This window comes from Astatotilapia calliptera, chromosome 11, assembly GCF_900246225.1.
Source record: "Astatotilapia calliptera chromosome 11, fAstCal1.2, whole genome shotgun sequence".
Lineage (NCBI taxonomy): Eukaryota > Metazoa > Chordata > Actinopteri > Cichliformes > Cichlidae > Astatotilapia > Astatotilapia calliptera.
In genome coordinates this window covers 28,262,764-28,285,985 of record NC_039312.1, presented here as the reverse complement: position 1 = coordinate 28,285,985, position 23,222 = coordinate 28,262,764, and the positions used below count along the sequence as shown (strand labels likewise).

General features: G+C 39.0%; 2 protein-coding genes and 1 non-coding gene across 3 annotated transcripts; all 3 read left to right on the top strand.

The window, feature by feature from the left end:
• Nucleotides 1–520: 520 nt before the first annotated feature.
• LOC113032690 (CD83 antigen) lies at nucleotides 521–4,258 on the top strand. The gene is made up of 5 exons (XM_026185723.1): nucleotides 521–612; nucleotides 776–912; nucleotides 1,702–1,930; nucleotides 2,556–2,659; nucleotides 2,878–4,258. The coding sequence occupies exons 1-5, from the start codon at nucleotides 567–569 to the stop codon at nucleotides 3,037–3,039; spliced, it is 678 nt and encodes a 225-aa protein (XP_026041508.1). The 5' UTR covers nucleotides 521–566; the 3' UTR covers nucleotides 3,040–4,258.
• Nucleotides 4,259–7,663: 3,405 nt separating this feature from the next.
• Nucleotides 7,664–7,745, top strand: trnas-aga (transfer RNA serine (anticodon AGA)). The gene has a single exon. It is a non-coding gene; the product is annotated as a tRNA-Ser (tRNA).
• Nucleotides 7,746–8,639: 894 nt separating this feature from the next.
• Nucleotides 8,640–22,254, top strand: cfap418 (cilia and flagella associated protein 418). The gene is made up of 6 exons (XM_026186013.1): nucleotides 8,640–8,874; nucleotides 9,151–9,253; nucleotides 11,771–11,835; nucleotides 12,197–12,262; nucleotides 12,477–12,572; nucleotides 21,994–22,254. Exons 1-6 carry the CDS (start codon nucleotides 8,729–8,731, stop codon nucleotides 22,151–22,153), a joined length of 636 nt encoding a protein of 211 aa, XP_026041798.1. The 5' UTR covers nucleotides 8,640–8,728; the 3' UTR covers nucleotides 22,154–22,254.
• Nucleotides 22,255–23,222: the final 968 nt, after the last annotated feature.

The window sequence follows — 23,222 nt, the reverse complement described above, 5'->3', positions numbered from 1 at the left end:
CTCTCAGAAAATAATACAAAACTCGATTCAAACTCCCATCGATTGATTTATCGCTGCCATTTTACACGAAAGACAAACGTGTGTTCGATCTTTAGGGTCTTTAAGTCTGCTGATGCTAAAATGACTTTCACAAACTTTCTCTACTTTTTCTCCGGTGAAGCGAAACATAAGATTTGGAGACATAGGATGTTGTTTACTTGGTTATGCTAATCGAAATCGAAGTTGTTGTTATGCCGATGTTGCAAAATCATCTGAATAAAAAGTCGCTTTATTAAAAAAATGATATTACATACCGGTACCTCACCGCAACGTACTGAGAGCTTGGGTTGGCTTAAACGTACAGTAAAATGCATTACAAGACCATTTCTAATATACTTACATAGCAGGACGATAAGAACAGCGTTCATTGTTTTTAGCTTTACACTAAGTGAGAGTAGCAGTTGAATGAGACCTCGCGCTCATCCGCCCCGCCCCTTCCCTTCCCCACTTCCTTCTCACTACAACCCCATTTAAGGCTGAGGGCACAGTTCTCCTCACTCTCGATTTCTAAACATTCAGTCAACAAGATGATATCTGCAGATTTCCTTGGCTGTCTTCTGCTCTTCTCGCAGGGTGAGTGTCTTTTCAGTTTACTTTAGTCGAACGTTATATTATTAGAGTTTGTACATTCGAATAGCTGTATGGTATAGTTTGTAACCAAGAGCTGCATGTTTATATGTATTGAAAGAAAAATAAATACGTGTACTGAGAAACATCTTATTCTTGTATTCCTCAGGCGTGTGCCTCGCTGTGGGTGCAGCTGTCAAGGAGGACACACCAGAAGTCGTGGTCCTTTCGGGTGAAGACTCTATCCTTCCGTGCAAAGCGAAATTCAAGCCCGGAGTCCAGTACCTTGCAGTGAGATGGTACAAGGTAAAAATCAATTAAATAACCAAATAAATACAAATACAATTTATTTTTATTGTCATGCTGCACATTTAAGAAGAAAAAAACATGTCAGGCTCTCCTTGGCAGATTACTGCAAAGTAATATCACTTTCGTTTCTTTCGAAAGTCAAAATATTTGTAGTCAATCACATAATGAAAAGGTTATAACAATGAAAACACAAAGTACAGCACTACAACTGGGTAACATTATGAGTATGCTGCAGTAATAACAAGAGCAGCCATACTTACAACTTAATTCTTTAGTCTATAAAGTCTAATTAGGAATGTTAAAGTAGAATTACCTGCGACTCAAAATGTACTTTTTCTTCTATTTCAGTAATGTTAAAAGTAGTAGGGGTAAAGTAAAAAGCAGCAGTGAAAGTAACAGTAAAGGTTTATTCATTTATTTCTTATACTGTCATAAAGATTATTGCTGGTCACAAGACACTGCTCAGCCGTGGTGTATAAAGGTCAGAATGGCAGTATAAACATGTCTGGTGATTATTTTAATCCTTGTTTTTATGAACTGGTTAAATATTTAGGCTTTTGCTTAAAACTACAAGGTTCAACTCAAATATGGGGTGTGCAGTAACTGTGGTTAATGGGTTAAAAGTTAAAAAGAAGAAGTGCTATTTATAGTAGTGGCATTTTTTTCCATTAACAGAAGTGATAATGACACTGACATCAGGCGTGTTTGGTTTGGCTGTCTAGTCTCAGATCCTGTTTGGTCATTCATCAGGCACATGACTCTAACACTGGACTGATGCTTTTTCAGGTTTCAGAGAGCCCATCGTCTGCTCGTAATGGCCTTTTGACCAGAGACCTCCCAGATGGTACGACGAGATGGTACGATGGCGTGGAGAGAGATGTGGCGCTGGTCAACGAGACCCACGACATCCTCCTGGCCGACACAACGTGCAGTGACGCCGGCGTGTACATGTGTCACCTGGCAGCACCTGTGGGAGAGCAAAACCAGGACGGCTACGTTCACCTGGTGCTGGCAGGTAAACGTTTGTCCCAGTTGTCTCTGGGTTCTTTAGGTGCTCATGCAAATTCAACATACAGGTTTCCCAAACTTTCCCAAGTTCCCTGAGGCATCCATGACTGAAATTTGACTCAGGGAGAACTTCCAAACTTGAATCAACTGTTATATTTTGAGCATCAGCTTTTCAAAACTATCACTCTTTGGCCCAAGGCATAGAGTGTGGGAATCATCTGTCAAGCACATGATTTGGAAAACATCAAGAGCATTAGATTTCCATCAAAAGCTGGTTCAGAAGAAGCTTATTTTGGAAAAGCTTTTAAAGGCTTTTACGGTGGCTAATGCTGATGTTCAGCTTTTACCATGTTCTATATTTTAGCAAAGAAAGACAAAGAAAAACTCATTGGTAAAGTCTGAGCAGATTTATTGGGATACCAAACAAGAGGGAATGTTTCCTTAGATATCTACAGCAAAGTGCACCTCGAGTTTTCTGATATGAAAGTTTGAAAAATGTACAAAATCCAGCCACACAGGAGTTTCCTGTATGCAGAATAGCCTGACTAGGTTCACAACCTGAGCTAGCACAGTGTGGTACAGTTCAAGTGAGTTCAAACTTGAGTAACTTTAATTTGTGTTTTCATTTTCAGATTGTCCAGCTGCTCCCACAGAAAGTCTGGAGAGAGATGATTACTTGATTCTTTTCGCCTCCGTAGTGATAATGATAGCACTTCTGCTGTCTTTCATAAGCTACGTAAGTAATGGAGGATAATTATATATAAACACACTAATATTTAAACAGATTTTCCACAAGAGATTTCTATTATGTGCATCCACTTAGAACCCAACTTACCTAATAATCATTTTGTTGTACTACCAAAAGATTGTAATGATCATCTTTAAACATACTCAAACAATATGCATATGCTGGTCATTCTTAATCTAAATGTATTTCCCATATCTCCACCACAGGTTTGTTTGACGAATGGATTGAGAGAAAGAAACAAACAACAACAGCAAGAACAAATAACAAAAGAAGATTTTTTCCTGAACAAACCAGTGGAACCAAAAGACTTGAAGTTGATCTACACTTTGGGTCCAAAACCATCCACAAAAACTATACTCTGTGTGTAAAGATGAGGACTAACGTTGGCCAATAGAATAAGTACACTCTGCCCTGACATGTGGAAACTGATGGAAATCGGAAGATTATGCGACAACCTTTCAAAAATCATCAGAAAAGTCAGATATAGAGCTGGATCTCCACAGATGCCAAGATGCTGGAGAAACTGGTGATCTGGTTCAAAGAGCAGGTCCAGTAATCAGACGTCGGTTGGTCAGTCTGTGGGTTAAATATAAAAGAGCCACTGGTTAAGACAGAAAGACAGTGAGTTTGCATGAGCAGTCAGTCAAAGATTCACATTTATTTTGTAAAAACCTGAATTTTTCAGGTGATATTACTTTAATTGCGCCCCATAGCTAAAAGTTTTATTAAGAAAATGACGTTTTTCTGCAGGCAGACAAACACAAACATATAAAAACTGTACTGTCAAGTCAGGCAAACAGTGACTGTGCAGGATGGAGCCAAGAAGGTTCACAGTTGCGTTGTTTGTGCACATGTAGTCATGTAGTGGAAGATGTGTGAGTATCAGGAGTAAAAGGCACTGATGTTATTCATGAGACTGAAATGTCCCACCGTAGTAAGAGGATCTGTATTTTTATGTGTTTGTCAAGAATTCTAATGTTTACACAGAGGATGGATGCATTCCTACAAGTTTAAAGTGTCCACACTGAAAATTACTTTAAACTACCTGCTTTAATTGAGCCATGACAGAAACTACCATTCTGGATTCTGTTAATTGTTTTATGTTCTCATATTTTCTTGTTTTCTTTCTTTAAAGCAGACCTTTTAATAAGCTATTGTTATATAAGTGATTTTCTGGATTAAATCTATATTATTGACTTATTAATGTTGTAACTTGAAAAAAAATTATGTTCAGAGAATTATTCTCAGGAAGTACCACATCTGTAAATGACCTTCAAGAACAACAACACCAAAAAAAGGAGACTTTTGTCACTTGAAATGTTAAAAAACAAAGTGACCTTCTAAAGAAGAAGTGAAACATGATGACATATAGGAACACCCGTGATCTATTTGCATTTAGCGTGACATTTGTTTTGGGGAAAGTCCTAAGAGCGGGTCAGTGTAGTCTGGATTTATTTCTATCGGTCCACTTCTTATTTTTTATGTCCACATTTAGGTCTTCGCCTGTTCGTTCCAACGTGTTTGGTAACAGACATAAAAGTTCTTTTGTTGCTGCTCCACAGCAACATGTATATTGCCTAAATCTTCAACAGAAAAAGAATATATATATATATATATATATATATATATATATATATATATATATATATATATATATATATATACTTTCTTATACTGAAAACAAAAGGAGACAGAAATGGGAACACTGATATTCTGCATTCAGTCAGCGTAACATGAGAAAATTATTGCTTTATTTTCTGTATCTCAATTAATGATTCATGGATACTTTTTTGATTCAATGATACACATAAGAAATACATTGGTATTTCTTATGTGTATGTGCTTCTCCTAATGTGTGTTGTTGATAGTTTAAAAATGCATAAAAAAAACACTATATGGACACATCTGCAGTACCAGTGATCTCCCAAATACTGCCTGTATATTAAATAAATACATTTTTGAGTTTGGATCTGTGTCTCTGCAGCTTTTTGGGGTCTGTTCATCAACTAAAGTGCAGCACATTAGTGTCTAACAATTTATGTCTGATGGTGCAGAAACCGACTTTGGAAGTCAGAAATTACTCAGAAGCTTCTACCTCTCCTGGACAGACTCTGGGCATTCCTTGTTGCTTTCCAAACTCTGACATAAAATATAAGAGGTCATTAATAACTTGTGGGATCAGTTGTTCGATCTCCAGTTCCTTGAGTCTCCGTGCTAAAGTGTTGTTGGGCAACATGCTTGGTTTGGGATTGGTGTATGGAGTTTGTAGTGTAAAAGTGTTCTCAGAGTAGAAAACCACTCTACCAGTCAGTGCCAGTAAATTTACTACAAACTGAACTAGGTGATAATAGGAGTAGTTAGAAAAGCTAATCTATGAGTTATTACACTAACACTTCTAAGATGACAGCTGTTAAACTGCATCTTGGGCACCTGACAAACCTTCCTAACTTGAAAGTGTAGTTAGACAAGTTACATCATCATCATCATCATCATCAACTTTATTTATAAAGCACTTTAAAACAACCACAGCTGACACAAAGTGCTGTACATTGGAACTGTAAAATAAAATTACATGAGATATAAATAAAAAACAAATAAAAGAAGAGTGAAATCATTCATTAAATAACTACTTCAATTAAAAGAGAAACTAAGTCTCACTGAGGTTAAAAGCCAAGGAATAAAAGTGGGTTTTAAGATGTGATTTAAAAGTGGACAGTGAAGGGGCCTCTCTAACATGCATGGGCAAATTATTCCATAATTTTGGAGCCACAATAGAGAAGGCCCTGTCCCCTCTGAGCTTCCTCCTGGATCTCGGTACCTCCAGGAGCAGCTGGTCAGCTGACCTGAGAGACCGACAGAGTATGTGGGGATGAAGAAGCTCAGAGAGGTAAGGCGGGGCAAGGCATTTAAAAACAAACATAAGAATTTTTAAATTACCTCTAAAAGACACAGGCAGCCAGTGCAGAGAGGCTAGCACGGGGGTTATATGCTCTCTTTTTCGAGTTCCTGTTAGGAGTCGTGCAGCCGCATTTTGAACCAGCTGCAGACGTGAGAGCAATGACTGACTGACCCCCACATAAAGTGAGTTACAGTAGTCCAGGCGGGAAGAAATAAAAGCATGGATCACTGTTTCAAGGTGCTGCCTCGAAAGAAAAGATTTTACTCTTGCCAGTCGCCTTAAATGATAAAAACTGGACTTCACCACTGCTCCGATTTGGTTGTCCAATTTAAAATCACTGTCCAACTTAAAACCAAGGTCAGTAACAACAGATTTAAAATAGACTTCCAGGGATCCTAAAACAACAGAGGAGGACTCACAGGGACCACTGGGTCCAAACACCAACACTTCTGTTTTCTTTTCATTAAAATTTAAAAAGTTTAGAGCCAACCAAGCTTTAATGTCATCTAGACATGTCAAGAGAGGTTTTATGGTGATGCCATCCTTGTGTTTTAGTGGCAAATAAATTTGGCAGTCATCGGCATAACAATGAAATGATATCCCATGCCTTCTACGGATAGAACCCAGAGGCAGTAGATACAGTGAAAAGAGCAGTGGCCCTAAAATTGAGCCCTGTGGGACGCTGCATGACAGAGGAGCAGAAGACGCTAATAAATGAAGTGAAGAGCTGGGCAGCATGGCACTGCTTCCTCTCAACAGGACGATGCTGGAGTCCAGTCCTTTCCAGTCACCTTTCTCACTCACTATGTATTAATAGACCTCTCTGCATTGAATCATATCTGTTATTAACCTCTGTCTCTCTTCAGCATGTCTTTTATCGTGTCTTCCTTCTCTCACACCAACCGGTCGCAGCAGATGGCTGCCCCTCCCTGAGCCTGGTTCTGTCGGAGGTTTCTTCCTGTTAAAAGGGAGTTTTTCCTTCCCACTGTCGCCAAAGTGCTTGCTCATAGGGGGTCATATGATTGTTGGGTTTTTCTCTGTATCTATGAAGCGCCTTGAGGCGACTTTTGTTGTGATTTGGCGCTATATAAATAAAATTGAATTGAATTGAATTGGAGGTGAACCACCTCTGTCAGCTTGTCCTGGGAAAATGCCAAGTGTTAGCTGGAACAGGCTCATGTGAACCGGATAAGCATTTAAAAAGTGGATAGATAGATAAATGGCTGCATCTGAAGTGAAGGGAGGGCTGACACAATGGTTAAGGAAGCTTTATATAGATGAATACATACAATTCACTGTATATTATGGAATTAAGTTGCCGCTGGATGAATGCTAAGCTTCTAAATATATTTTATGTGTCATAATGGAAGCAGGGCAATCCCTCAACCTGAAGAGTATTGTATCAAGCTCTGTGAGTGTTCAGGGAGAGTAGTATTCTATTTTAGTATAATATTTGTTTTCATAAAACTGTGGAACTCCCTAAAGTCTTAATTGATTTCAGGAAATTTCGCGGAAAAGTGTTGCACCTGATGGGAAGGCACCTGAACTCATAATACGGGAATACGACTTGGGTTTTCTTTAATGTTGAATGAGCAGGAAGTCAGACTTGTTCCTTGACCCTAAATAACTCAACTACGAGGTTAACCAAGTTTCTTCCGCCGTCTTCACACTTCACCGTGTTTGAGTGGTTGGGACTTTTTCAAAGCAGCACTTCTTGTAAAACTCAGACCTCGCGCCTTTTTACAGCTCGATGCACAATATATGTTGGATATTTTCACATTCTAAGGAACACCGGTTTCAAATTAAACTGCAGTAACTACTGTAATGTGAGACTACAGCATGTGGGTGTGTAGAGCTGTTCAACTAAGGGAAGTAGGGAAATCGGTTGCAAATACTGTTGTAAATACAGAGTACACCACTGATATCTACAAATACACCTGTTCCTATAGCGTAGTTCTGCGGAACTGTACTTGTACTTTGTACAGTACAGTTCAGTAGAACTACGCTATGAACCAAAGGAACTCATTCTGTCGTTCGTATAAGACTAACTTGGCCTGTTAAAAACGTGCAATTTGAAGGTACTGCTCCATCCGGTTGTCGTGGCCGAGTGGTTAAGGCGATGGACTAGAAATCCATTGGGGTCTCCCCGCGCAGGTTCGAATCCTGCCGACAACGAATCTTTTTGGCTTATTTATTTATTTATTTTTAAAATGCAATTTGCAATTCTACATTCTCGGGTTTTCAAAGGACGGGACTATTTTATTGTTGACAAATTAGCCTACATTAGTTTAAAAACGGTTGTTCTAATGTTATAAGCAACGAAAGAACAACTAACAGTACATCCTGTCACATTTTCAAAATAAATTTATTAATAAAATAAGCGTTCTAATTAAACTTAATGAAACATCACAATATATTAAAGAGTTACAAAACAGAACAAAATCATGACTGAGATTTATAAACATTTAAAAACAACACAGATGACCAAAGTGCTGTACAACTAAATGAAATAAAACACAGCAAGAAAAATACAAATAGCTCTAATAAATACAAATAGCTCTATTTATAAATATCCCATTATAAATAAACATCCCAATATATAATAGAAGTTGCGCGCCCATGTTGTCAAATGTAATTATTTGATAGTTACCTGTAAGATATCAGTATACTTTAACCTGAAAAAAGGTTAGACAAAGTGTGTGTTCCTGTATGGGGTTTTTTGGGGGTCTCACTGCTATCTTGAGTATTTCTTTCTTCTACTGATTTTCATTCGCAATCTCTCTAGAGAACAATGACCCCACTTCTCCAGACCCTATTTTATCAGGTCCCTACTCTCACTATCGATAACACTGTTGTCTACAAACATCATAGTCCAGGAGATTCATGCCTGACCTACATATGTCAGGTAGACACAAACATCTGCAAACAAGCAGAGGCTCTGGGGCAAATCCCTAATGTAATACCTAATGTCAAGTATAAATTAAAGCTTTCTTTGAGCATGAGTCGATTTAGACTTTTATTTTGAAGACTCCGCAGTTCGGCTTCCGCTATGTTCCGCTGTTGCTTAGCAACGATAAACGCTCTCATGGTTTCGGCCGCTAGCTTGTGCTGATTAGCTGGGGTGGGGGTACAGCATTCTGTGGGAGGAACTCTTTACGATGGATGATGAAGATTTGGACGAGTTGCTGGATGAAGTCGAGAAAAAGTTTTGTCGCAACGTTTCAATCGCGTCCTCAGCGGCTCGCACCAACTCAAATGTGGCTGGAAAAGACGAGAAAGACAAAGACGGACAGAAAAAGCACGGGTAAACAAAGCTAACTTGGCTAGCACATGTCAGGTATAAGTTAGCTGAGCATTACTTCAGCTTCCATGCATTGCTACAATTTAATAAACTTAATGATCAGTTCAGTTTATATTCAATGACTTCAGCGTTTTCAAATTATACTAGAAACTGCCGAAATATGCAGAATATGGGTTATTGTAGATACAGAGGTTTGCTCTTAAAAACAGTCATTAATATCTGTCACCAGCACCTGCTACAACCCCAAGACACTAATCCATGTATTTGTTTCTGATTTAGTGCCACAAAGCCTAAACGGTCAGTGAACAGTGTCACTGAGGATATTGACGCCCTGCTGGAGGAATTACAGGAGGAAGACTGCAGTCCTTTCCCTCAGCCAAAGGTAAGATTGACTTGAACCCGTTCTGAATTCTGGAAAGAGAACTGTGAATTACAAGAAGTGAATTACACCTTAAAACATTTTTTAAGTCTTGCATATGATTGAGGGGCACACTGCTGTCATATACTTTAAGTTTTTAACTGATGCTGAGCTGGCACTGCTTGTATCTGAAATTGTTAGGAAGACTTAATCTTGCGTTGTGGTCCCATAATCTTATTTTGCACTGCTGTATCATGTCTGAAGTGATGAAGTGGATGAATGAAATGCAGAGTTGTTCTTTCTTCTTTGTCAGGCTCAGGATCCTCATAAAATCTTACCAAGAGCTGGTGTTGGCCCTCAGGCTGGCATGCCCCAGAGATTTTATCAAGCCTTAGCAATAAGCATATTTATTCAACTAGTTTCACTTCACATGTTTGTTTTCGTGTAGGACCACAGAGTAAGTTCAAAATGTCAAGATTTATTTATCTCAATATCTGCATTCAGGTTAAGCACTTACACAAAGGTAGTTATTACCCTCATAAGTCAACCCGGCATTTGTCAGCAGTGCCTGATAGGAATATGTGTGGTTTAGTGCTTTAGTCAGTAAGCCTTGGAAGGCCCTATATACATTCACCAGCCATTTCATTAGGTATACACCAGTCAAGTGGTTGTTAATGCAAATCCAATCTAAATAGCCAATCACACGGCATACAGTCAATGCATTTAAGCATGCTGATGGTCTAGACAAGCTCCTTAAGTTCAAGCAGAGAATCAGAAGAAAGATGATTTTAGTGATTTTTGAATGTGGCATAGTCATTGGTGACATGGTCTGGGTCTAGCTGGTCTACGTATATCATAAAACGCTGATCTGCTAGGATTTTCTTACACAACCATCTTTGCAGAGAATTTTCTGGAAAAGAGAAAATATCCAGAGAGCAGCAGTTTTCGGGGTCAAAATGCCTTGACCCAGAGAGGTAAGAGGATTAAGGCTGTGGGCTGAATGGAAGGCAACAGTTACTCAAAAAACCACTTGTGTGAGACCAGGAATGCAGATGAACATCTCTAAATGCACAAAACATCAAAGTTTGAAGCAGATGAGCTACAGCTGCAGAAGAGCACACCAGGTGCCACTTTTCTGTGGTCACTGCTTTTTAGGAAACTGATTGGTCAGCAAAAAGTGATTTTTATACGTGTTGATTTGCAGCACAAGTTACCATCGCAGTGTATTCTTATAAGAAGTGAACCGCTTTTTAGGGTAAAACTTTAAGTTACTTTGATAAATCTCTAATGTTGCTTGAAAGTACGGTACTCTGATTGTTCATGAGCCACAGTTTGAGAACCACAGTCTTACAGTGCCCAATGAATGAAGCAGGTAGTAGCCTTAACTTGGATAATTGAGCTGATAGACAGGTATACTGAGGGGAAAAAACAGAAAATTATTGTTTGAAACTATTCTCAAAGGAGTTGCATTAGCTAATCGTGTTAATTTTGCAGAAAGTGAGGGAAAATATATAATAAAAGTAGAGGATACACAGTTTCCAGTAACAAAATTCCAAATATTTAATGTGTGTCAGCTATTAACTAAATGGATGATGTGACAAGTTGACTTATTAGGCAAGACCAAGCCAAAAAATGTGCTATATGAAACAATTACACTAATTAAATAAATTGCTGCCACAAAGAACCCCAAACACACACACACACACACACACACACACACACACACACACACACACACACACACACACACACACACACACACAGGAAATATCTGTTCCTAATACACTGTAGTTCCCTGCGAATGCAATTTGTTGAATTTTTTCCTCTGTTTTGCTTTTGTGCCTTAGAAATTGTTCAGTTCAGCATCAATTTAACAGAAAAGCTATGATCAACCAATTTGACCAATAAAAAGAAAGTTAGTGACCAGCAGGTAAACACATCGGAGCATTTCAAGCTGGAGAACCAGATACTCAAAGGATTTTTTTTTTCAAGTGGGGGCAAAATCTATTAATTTAGGTACGGCTCAAATTCTTATGTCCAAATTATTTTTCAGATCCTCTAAATAACACATGACTCAGCCGCTCTGGTCCTCTGACAGAGGGAAACTCGGTCTCTCTGACCCACAACACTAAAACTGGCTGTGACCAGCTACGTTTGGTACAAAGAGGATGCAGCTCAGGCACCAGGAGCGGGTTCTAAGAAGAGGCAGGTGGAAGAATACGATTATGTGAAACACTTAAAGTAAAGTGCCGATATCTAGGTTCAGCTTCTGCCTTCACAGTCAGACATTATTATGATGCACCTGTCTCATCTCCAAGTCTTTACCTGCATTATGAATAAACAGTAAGAGCCATAAACATACACCTGGGTTTTCAAATGTCCTCTTTGTGACAGCTCTACTTGATTATAACTACACATACACAAGAGGGATGGGGAGGAGCAGGTGGCGATAAATGTAGGTTTTATTTGGTTGAATTCTATTCACAGTTTAAGAAAGAAATAACTCTTTTTTTCTTTTCTTTTTTTAACCTTTCATTTTAGGCTGAGCAGTTTCCTAAAGGGCCACATGTGGAAAAGAGGCTTCCATCTCAGTCAGGAGGAAGAAAGTAAGTCTTTTAGTTTATTCAAAATTAAAAACAAACAAACAACAAAAACATGCAGGCATGCAATAATCACAGGATGCAAGGAAGTTAAACTGCATTTGTCTCCGAGTTAGCATTTCTACATGTGCCATAAGTTTGGATATTTACTAAATCCGTGTATGAAGGATAGTTAACCAAGATAAAAGTCAGTAACATATTATGTGGAAGCGTATCAGTGGCCAGATAAAAGTCTTTATATTAAATATAAAAGCAACAACCAGGTTGTGTGTTTGTTCAGGCTGTGCATCCAGTTTATGCAGGATTTTGATTTTCTTGCTCTTTCTGTTTGTCTGGACACAATCTGCACTGCGTGTTCTGCATCCAGGTGCTGTCCTGTTTTTATTGGCGGGAGCTCTGTCGCAAATGGTGTCGGAACAGCCGCATCCAAGAGGTGTGAAAAAGTAATTTCATACTGAGAGCGTCTGTCAGGTCTCGTCTGGTCCTGGTTTATAAAGATGTAGAACTCTAGGATCCACAACATACTTTTTATTAGTTTAAATAAATTATACCACGGTGCATTTTCAAATGATTATAGACCAATGAGTGATTACCTATAGTGTGTATTCATTGCCTATTGCAAATAATAACTGACTGTATACCAATAGATCATGTGACCAGCTGAGGTGTATATCCTGCGACTTTCGGGTGCTGATGTTTGATGACTGTGAGTGGGATTCAACCTGTGATTACCTGTTCCTCAGGTGAGTCTGCAGGCTCGATGCCATGTTTTTCTCATCTTGACAAGAAAATGCGTGATTAAAGAAGTTTTAAAGAGGAACACGAGTAGCAGATTTAAATTGCTCCTTATGTATGGCGCTAGTGGTCACCTTTTGTGTTTTACATATGGTGTGTCTATGGGAATGTATTTAAGGTAGACACACGAACACCTCACTGGCTTCAAGCGCAAGCTTAGCCTCTACAGACTGTATATGCAGTTTAGTGTGCTCTGCTAGTACTTGTTAAAAACTTTGGTTTTTGGTCAGCCTATAACCTTCAAGTGATTGATCGGGATAATTTACGAGCCCAGCAGTGATTATTTTTAAATATTTGAACTCTATCTGCAACTTTTCATTGAAACTTTCGTAGTTTTTTACAGGAATTATGATGACTTAGAATAGTAGGATGTGCAGCTGCATAAGGCTTGTTGCTAAAGTTGATGATGAAAATGTTTTGATTACTTTTTACATAATTCTAGTTTTCAGTCACGTTTAAGTCTATTAGAACATTTTAGAATATCTGTCACATATAAATGAAACACTAGAGGTGAGATAAACACGAGTAAAGCCATCAGAAAAAGTATAATAAAATGACCCCACTCTGGCATTTTAGTCTCTAGAATAGCTTGGTCTCTTGAGACTCAAGCTATTCTGTTTTATCACTTTTCAGATAAAACTGATTTTTTTCTGCTTCATTTTTCCTCTTGAACACATAAAAACAAAATACAAAAACTTGCAAGGAAAAGGATATATTTGTCTATAAATTTGCCATACATATTTTTAAACCTGCTACCGGTTTTATCTTGTGACCCCCCCCTCCCCCAACACACACACACACACACACACACACACACACACACACACACACACACACACACACACACACACACACACTTATTGTCGTCCTTATTGGGGATCCTAGGTTACAAACCAGTACCAGTGGGGCTGTACAGAAGTGAATTTGCACAGCATTTCATTGTTCTCACCACTTTTTCGACTTATGTGGCATCAATTTGATGATCCATAACACACACACACACTGAGATCCCCTGTGTGAGTTTCAACTGTATTCACCCCACCTTCCCCGCAAAGCCAGGGAGCAGTGATAAAGTAGTCTGTTACACATAAGTGCAGATCAGTTGTTGTGGACTTTAGCTGTTTGATGTGCGCGTACTGAGTTGTGCGCCTTGTTCTGACAGGTAACAGTGTGAAACTGAATGAGGCCACTTTATTAATGCAGCAGAGGGACAAAAAAAAACAAACTCTGAACAGGACATCATCATCTGGAATGAGGCTTTACTGGCCAATCAAGTATGAGCAAACACATTTGTACCCAAATAACATAAAAAAAAAGAATGAGTCATGAAATCCTATTTTACAGTATTAAAAGCCTCTGTGCTGCCTTTTATTATTTTATAAGGAATTTCCTGGATGTTTATCTTAATACCAACCTTGTTAAGTGTGAGACTCCAAATTATCCACAACTCTTACTCACATATAATGTCAGGAAGGCTGGATTTTTTTGGGGATATTGAATGAATGTTCTAATTATTATAGTCTACTCACATTGTAAGTATGTAAGTGAATTATAAAAGTCTTTCATTGCTCTATTACAGAACCCTTTCAGTATCTCAGTATTTCAGTCTTAGTGCATGGAATGGCTACATCGACCAAAACAGTGTTTTTCACTTGTTCCCATATTTGGGACAGTGAACTTGTTGGTGTCATTACCTTTACCACATAAAGCACCTTAAGGTGACCGTTTTTGAATTGGCGCAATATAAAAACGAATCACATGGCATAAAAATTGAATTTAAATGTTTATGCGTTTTAAGAAAATTATATTATTATTTTTTCTCAAGATTTATTGGGTTTTTGTGCTTGACCAGACGGGGGCAGTAATGTTCTGTGGAGCTACTTTTAAATGTATATGTTTTTGTTTTTTTTCCTTCTAGACGAGCTGAACTCTGAGTAAAGTAGAACAGGGCACATTGTAAAACATGGTCAGCCCTCATTAATCCACCCACAGTCCTAATGACTGATAAGAGCAGTTATCTTTCCCCAATGGAAACAACTCAGCATCTGCAGATCTTTGTGACTAGAATATAAACAACCACACTATCCTACTCCCACACCCTTGTTAAGCCTCTCCAGAAAACTATAAACTAAGCAGACTGCTGGTACAAGCTTACAGACTGAGTATCACAGTTATATAAATGTGAGCATATTAGGTTTTCTTTCTGTAAACTTTCTCTTGACAGAATTCACATAATGTCTTAGTTATCTGTGAGTCGTGCTACTTGTCAGACAAGCACCAGTCTGTTTTTACTCTTGTTGCTTGTGTTTACATCCCAGTTCATAGATTTCTTTCTGTTGCTCAGAAAATATATGAAAACAAAGTTCATGAGGACATAAATAATTAGTAATATGTGATATTGTGAATGCAGTTTGAACTACACAAACAGGTTCATCCTCATGCTTTTATCTACTTATGATGATGTGATGGCAGCACGGTGGTTAGCACTGTTGCCGCACAGCAAGAAGGTCCTGAGTTCAATTCCACCATCAGGCCGGGGTCTTTCTGTGTGGAGTTTGCATGTTCTCCCCGTGTTTGCGTGGGTTCTCTCCGGGTACTCCGGCTTCCTCCCACCGTCCAAAGACATGCAGCTTGTAGGGATAGGTTAATTGGATAATCCAAATTGTCACTAGGTGTGAATGTGCGAGTGAATGTGAGTGCGAATGGTTGTCTGTCCCTGTGTGTTAGCCCTGCGACAGACTGGCAACCTGTCCAGGGTGTACCCCGCCTCTCGCCCTGTGACAGCTGGGATAGGCTCCAGCGCCCCCCGCGACCCTGAAAAGGATAAGCGGAAGCGAATGGATGGATGGATGATGATGTGAGAAATGAGCTTTCCATAATTTTAATACTAAAGCAGTAGAATACCATTCAGATAACAGCACACAGGTGACGTCCATTAATGTTACAACGGGTAATGGTGTCATTTTGTCCGCACGTGCAGCTACAGGAGGGGCAAAGGTTGACTTCTGGTGACGCTGTCACTCGTTATAGCGGCGGTTCTTAGACTATGGCGGGTCACACTAATGGGCCACGGATAATCAGGTGAAAAGTATGAAGTGAGACTAAGGTGTCTGACCATTATTTAAGTAAAGTAAGTATTTGAGTAAAAGTTTGAGAGCTACTGTAAAGGCAAATAAATAAATAAATAAAGGAACTGAGGGTTTAACTGAACACTGAGGCTGATTAACGTCTGTGTCGAATGTATGGAGAGCCTACAGTGTGGATGATGTCGTTGCCAGCATTTGTATCTGCACATGGTGTGACTGCATTGTTCTACTGTTTGCAGGTGACTTTCTCTTTTCAAGTTGATCGATTCTCTTCCATTTCAATAGCTGGAAATACGTAGGTGTAAACTGATTGATTGATAATACTTTATTCATCCCGAGGGAAATTGGGTTAGGGCTGATGGTGCTAAGACACTGATTCATGATTGTTTCTACATTTCTTTTAATATTATTGGAGATTTGATTGAAGTCAAATTTGTTAGTAGATTAGCTGATGGTGAAATTCTGGTCCAGTACCATCCTTATAAAATTGCCTTAATTCCTCAAAAACGGAATTGATTTGCATCAGTTGGCAATGTGATCTTAAAGCATTCCATCTGATCCTTTCCGAATAAGGGAAACTCAATCTAGACATATTCTCACTTTGACAATGGAAACAAAATAACCTCATTAATGAAGAAAAATTGCTCCCCCATGTACCAGATGTCTATGGACATTATTTTGTGGATTAAGTCTCTTTTAAAAATAAATCTGAATTGAGTTGAAAAGAGAAAGGTTGGCATTTCAGGCCTTTACACTAACACGAATTCAACCTAATTTCAGCCAGTCATCCATATCCCACTGAGCAATTTTCTGTTGATTATGGGTCTGAAAGGGTGTGTAAATGGTACAGAGCTGTCGAGATTAAAATCATGTTCATTGTGGTTCAGAGGTGAAAGTTTAGTAGATGTCTAGATCACACATAAAGCTACTTTCAGGTGCTCCTTATTCACAATGGGTCACCACAGCAGTTATCTCCACACGCTTAATCTGGCAGATTTTTGCAGCAGATGCCCTTCCTGACACAGCTGCCCAAGAGATTGGTGTTTCATATGAGGGGTCTTTCACCTGTTAGGCAAATATGTAACTACAGTTTTAAATCCAGTCTTTGTCCAAAGCAAAGCATGTTTCCCATGGGGTTACGCCTATACTGCATGGTGAGCTTATTTGCATGGAAGTCTGGGAATTAAAAACTTGTGGTTCCCACAATAGTAAGCATGATGTGGCTGTGGTTAGATCTGCTGCCTTGTAGTCTTGAAGACTGCAGAGAAAATGTTTCCTTCAATTTTTTTTTTGATAAAAAGGCTTTTGTTTAGATGCCCATCAAAGTTGTCTTCTACATCTTTTCACCTAACTTCTGCTAAGTAGAAGGGAGATATTCTCAATCTCGTGACATAAAATATAAAGTTGTAATAGAGGAGCTGTTTGGTGCTTGGGTCTATATAGTTTCCTTCTGAAAGACAACACAGATATGCATGTAGGATAGATCGATCGATAGGTAGGTGGGTAGGTGGTGATTTATGAGTAATATCGGAATTAATATATAAGTACATACACAAAAGATCTAATACATCTAAATGAGTTGTTGTTAGTGTGCGGGTAAAACACCAGAAATCCTCTGATTATGAAAGGTTTCCAGAGTATATAGAAACGGTGAAGCTGGCTCTGTGAAGCTTAAGACGGTCTTAAAGTGTTTTTCACTGGAAAGTGCAGGAAACCTAAATGTATGTGTCCAGAAGGCTTTTAGTGCTTGGAAAGACATTATGAGATGTTAAGAAGGCTGTAAATGTGTCAAGTTTTCACACCAGGATATACCCAAAGATATACGTCCACACCAATGGCATGTCAGCACTTAGCAATGTTTTTACTCCACAAGTGTGCAATTTACTTTTAGTGTGATTTTAGGTTCAGAGCACTTTGAAGCACTCAGGAGCACTCAGGATGATGAGTTTGCCCTTCATGTCATCACGTCAGTGTTATCCTCAATAAAGCTTCAGTCCGTTAGGAGTAGAGTTTCGACCTTTCAGCTACAAAAGGTGAAGTTTAAAAAAAAAATTAATAGAAACATCACATCGGAGGCATGTACATATGCACTTCATAGCCTCTAAATGTAAATGTAGGGAAAACATATTCACATGCAAATTTACTTTTTTTTTTTTTACAGACCTGGTGACAGATTAAAATAAAAGTTATGCTATAATCTATTCAAACACATTTTACTGGAGGGTTAAGCTACCGAGCTGTAATTTAATTTCACACTTGATCTGTGTTGAACGAATTAAATTCATTGTTTTTGTCTGAATAGTACATTAAGTAGTTTACCCATAATTTGTTAATGAGGAATATCGTGTTTTCTGTCCTCAGTGGTCTGAGTAGGTGATTTTCCTTTCACACTAATTTGACATTTGCCTGGTCATGTGTAGCTTATGCATCCATTACTACCCACACGGTTGTTGTTTCTTCTTAATTAAGAGGCTTACACCAGGACATTAACAGTGATAGAAGTGCATGTCTGCTGTGCCTATAATTTTAAAAGCAAAAGGGAGTGGCACAGTATGCAAATTTAGAATTGTTTGGATAATTTTCTACTCATAAATTATTATGGGGTGACCTGCATGACGCAGATTTTATTTCAAGCATAAAGCAGAAGTTAAAAAAACATCAACCTCAAACAGCACAAAGCTAGAGGAAAATACATGTTAAGTACACTTGAGCGTAATGTTAATGACTGTCTGTATTCATTTGTCACGCAGAAGCATGCATTTTTATTTAGCGAAGATCAGGGTACTGTTATAGATGAATCTAGGTCAGTGGGTCAGGATTATTCATATTGGACTATTACCGGTGTAAACTTTAAATATGTTTGATTTTACGTTTTCATGTCTAAATCAAATGTTTCATATTTAATTACAGTGTTTAACGCAGTGCTTAACACATATATTCGACCACCTGTCATAAAAACAAAGAAATACAAAAAATTCAGAAATCGGTCAAAGACTTGTTTAAACCTAAAAATGACATTTGCATTTATAAGCAAATAACAAACCAAATTCATGTTTTTCTACCCAAATTAGAGCCGGCACTTTGGACCTCTCAGAAATATATCAACCCAGACATTTAACAACTAAAACTAACAAAGAACTGTAATTTAGCATCTTCATCAAAAAGTAATCATCCATGCATCCATCTATTCAAAAAATAATGATAATGTGCTTTACTATTTTCTTTTCAGCTTTTTTTGGAAATTCGGAAACATGAAAAGGTTTGATTAAAGAGTTTGTGGGCACTGGTGGTTGTTAATCACTGTATATTTAAAAGATAAAAAATAAGTCATTATATAGTTATTTCCGATGAATGACTTTGATTCCTTTATCTAGCCCATTCAATTTCATGATGTTATTCTATGTAAGGATATTAAAATTCACATTTTTTCTCTCCTCATGCTAAAGCCAGGACTTTAACTCAGTGTTTCCTAAGTTGCAGAGTTTCAGTACTGACGGATGTAAGATCCGCTGATGTAAAAGTGAAAAGACCTGGGGCCCGTTCTTCTTACGTCGGTTACTACATCCAAGATCAAATGACACATCCAAGACCAAATCATCGCGCTAACCGTGAGCTCGCTAATCCGGTTCTCCAAACACACCTGCTGTTGACGATTAGTACAGCTGGATGAAGTAATGTGAGATCACTGGGTGTCGTAAAAGGGGCTACGCATCGATAGTAGAAACATTGATTGGCAACCCTCTGATTGGTCGGCGAAAATGTCGAAGGAGCGCGCTCGGTATTTTTCGGCAGCAGAGCAAGAACTCTTGAGTGAGGGATTTCAGGAGTTTCAGAGTTTAATTAAAACGCAAGGGAACACTGCAAAGGCTGCAAAAGCAAGGAGAGAGGGCTGGCAGAAAGTTGCTGACAAATCAAACTTGTAAGTAATTTAATAATAACAATAATAATGGAGTGGATTGATATAGCGCTTTTCAAGGCACCCAAAGCGCTTTACAATGCCACTATTCATTCACTCTCACATTCACACACTGGTGGAGGCAGCTACGGTTGTAGCCACAGCTGCCCTGGGGCAGACTGACAGAAGCCAGGCTGCCATATTGCGCCATCGGCCCCTCTGGCCAACACCAGTAGGCGGTAGGGTAGATTTATCATATCACACTATATTAACTATATTATCCAATATTATATTACATTATATTATATTATAATATGTTATATTATATCCCCTTTCACATTAGAGCCACAACAGGACCCACTAGAACATGGGAACAAGTAAAAGTGAAATATAAGAATATTCTACAGAATGGTAATATTTATCACTTATATTGCTTTTAGTCTCTTGGAAAGAGACCCTGAAATAATCTGTTTGTTTGTTCATAACAGCAACCAAGAAAAGGGCAGAGCAAAAAAAGACAGGTGGTGGTCCTGCACCCCCTCGTCAACAAGTTGGTTAGGTGAATAATACCCTCACAGGAATATCGATATCTCTCTATGAGCACACTGTCGCGCTGAGCTAAAGGATCCTGTCTGTCCCGCAATATACGCTGAATTCTGAAAACTCTCCTCATCAATCTTGCACCTTCCGCAATGGGTTGGTCGCGTAAACGGACAGGATATGACTGCGACAGGCTTCCCAAATCCACCTTCGCTTTTATAGCCGTGGTCTCTCATCTTGATTACACGAAGTAATTTACAATTACTACTCTGAAATATGAATTACATCTGTAATAATCACATACATGTAATAGAATGTTAATAGTACATTTCCCTTTTTTAGGAAATGACCTGTATGTATCTGTATGAAATCAATAAAAGGATCAAGTGCTGCATTATCTTTAGTTACACTGATGTTATTTATTTATGGTGAAACAGTGGTGGAATATCGCTGTTGCTTTCGTATGAATGAAGCGGACATACCTGCGTGGCCGCGATCTAATCCTGTTTACATAAAGTAAACCTGCTCCCGAGCAGGTTTACGCTTACTGTTGCTATGACAGCAAGTCCCGGATGAGCTTCGGGGAACCGAACGATCCAAGATCACGCGAAATCGTCAACAATCAAATCCAGCTAACTTACTTAGCGAGGTACGAAGAACGGGCCCCTACTTTAACCCAAACTGACACAGTATAGGTTGGTATTATTGTTTGTGTTTTTGGAAAGGTTACTATATGGATGATATTTGTCATGGAGGATACATCATTGTAACAGTGTATACATGATTGAAAACAAAGAAGTAGAAGTGTACTTTAACTTCTATCTACTTTTAATTAATTACTGGAATGCTGCAGCCTTTCTGTTTATTAATAATAATGGATTGGATTTATATAGCGCTTTTCGAGACCCTCAAAGCGCTTTACAATTCCACTATTCATTCACTCTCACATTCACACACTGGTGGAGGCAGCTACAGTTGTAGCCACAGCTGCCCTGGGGCAGACTGACAGAAGCGAGGCTGCCATATCGCGCCATCGGCCCTTCTGGCCAACACCAGTAGGGTAAAGTGTCTTGCCCAGGGACACAACGACCAGGACAGAGAGCCCAGGGATCGAACCGGCGACCTTCCGGTTACAGATGCGATTCCCAACCCCCTGAGCCACGGTCGCCCTATTGTCATCCATCATGTTCATTCTTATAAGGAAATAATTTTCCATGTTTAGTGGCTGCTTCCAGCATGAGCAAAAGTCATGTCAGACTGGTTTCTTGAAACATAACAAAGAGCTCTGGTGATGCATTAAAACGGACGGTTGTATCAACTCTGAAGAAATTATGTGATGGCATTGTGTCAAACTCAAAGGATTGTTTCCAACATCCTGTGGATTCCATGACTGCACAAATTGAGGTTGCTTTGTGAGCAAACTGAGGTACTGAGTGTACCCATCTACCAGTTACAGAGCAACACTGACATCAGTTTAAAGTGGTGTTTGTGTCCAAAGAACATTTTTTTTTTAAATTACAAACTGTCTCTAAAGCTGCTAGATTTTCCCCTTGGTGAAGTCTGTCAGAGGCTGTGTGATGAAAACACTGCCTGAGCTGCTGGAAACACAGAAATGGAACCAGTCGGCCAGTGTGTTTCATATGATAAAGATTCCTTTATTGTCGCTATACTTTGGCATCATAGCTTAAAAGTTCCTTAAGGGCAAGAATCCTTTTTTTCTCTCACTTTCATCTGTGCATGTCAGATATTTTGTCCTTCCAGCAGACTGTCTGCAGGGCTGCAGCTGGAAGGGTAAGGTCTTATCCCTGTAACGATTAAAGTTCACTGTCTGTCTTTCTCTGCCGGCAGGAACAACATGCCGGAACGTCAGAAGCTTGGAACCAAGCTGAAGAAGAGGAGAGGCTTGCGGGCGTACGCCTGCCAGTGCAGCTGGATCTCCACGTTAGAGCCGACAGACCTCAGGGACCAACCTCAGCTCAGATGGGTCTGTGGCAAACACCAAGACTGATTTTCCCTAACCCCTAACCCTCAGTGCTAGAAAGACTGTTCAAGTAGTACAAAAAAACCCTCCAAAATTTCTGAAAATGTAGGAGTTTTTTTAAAAAAAAAATTTTAAATATTGTATAAATGGTAAATGGACTGATTCTTATATAGCGCTTTTCTACTCTCCCGGAGTACTCAAAGTGCTCTATACAACATGCCTCATTCACCCATTTCTCACAAGCACTTTATCTATACTCAGTGCTTTCTAAGTACATTCACACATTCATACTCTGATGGATGCATCGGAGAGCAAGTTAGGGTTAGTATCTTGCCCAAGGATACTTGACATGCAGACTGGAGGAGCCAGGGATCGAACCACCAACCTTCCGATCAGTAGGTGACCTGCTCTGCCTCCTACAGCCACCCAGGACAACAGGACAAAACTGCAAACGTGAACACATTTCTTTCTCACTCTTAACTGAAGTCTTTCATTGAACTACCTAATAAACAAATTGGTATTCTCTCTGGCCAGACACGTGGCAGCACATCTGCTATAATTTTGTTTGTATTTAACAAAATAAAAATGCAGACATAAGTGTACACATTAGTTTTTGACTGCCAGTGAAAACTGTTTTCTTTACAAATAACTTTTGCTGAGCTAACACAGCCAATCCCTCAGCATGTTTGTGCTCTCTGCTCATATTACCGTCATATTAAATCATTTTTGGGCTTTTTAAAGAAATTCTTTTAACATTGCACTCAACAACAAACAAATCCTCCCTAACAAAAAAGTAACTTCAAGGGCCAAATTGCATCATATCTCTTCACATCAATATATGAGCCACAAGTAGGGGTGCAAGTGGCCCCCCAGGCCGTGAGTTTGAGACTCCTGCTTTACACAGAGGGGCCCAGACTAGATTAGAATCCAGGTCCTTCTTTTCTCCAAATGTGTAGCTGTAAAATGATTGAAATTATCAATAAAATGAAAATTTTGATTGATAATTGATCTATGAAATGTATCTTTGTATTTAAAGAGTTTGTTAACTTCTAGTTTGATAGCTGGCATCAAAATTTACACCCAAGCGCAGAGTTTC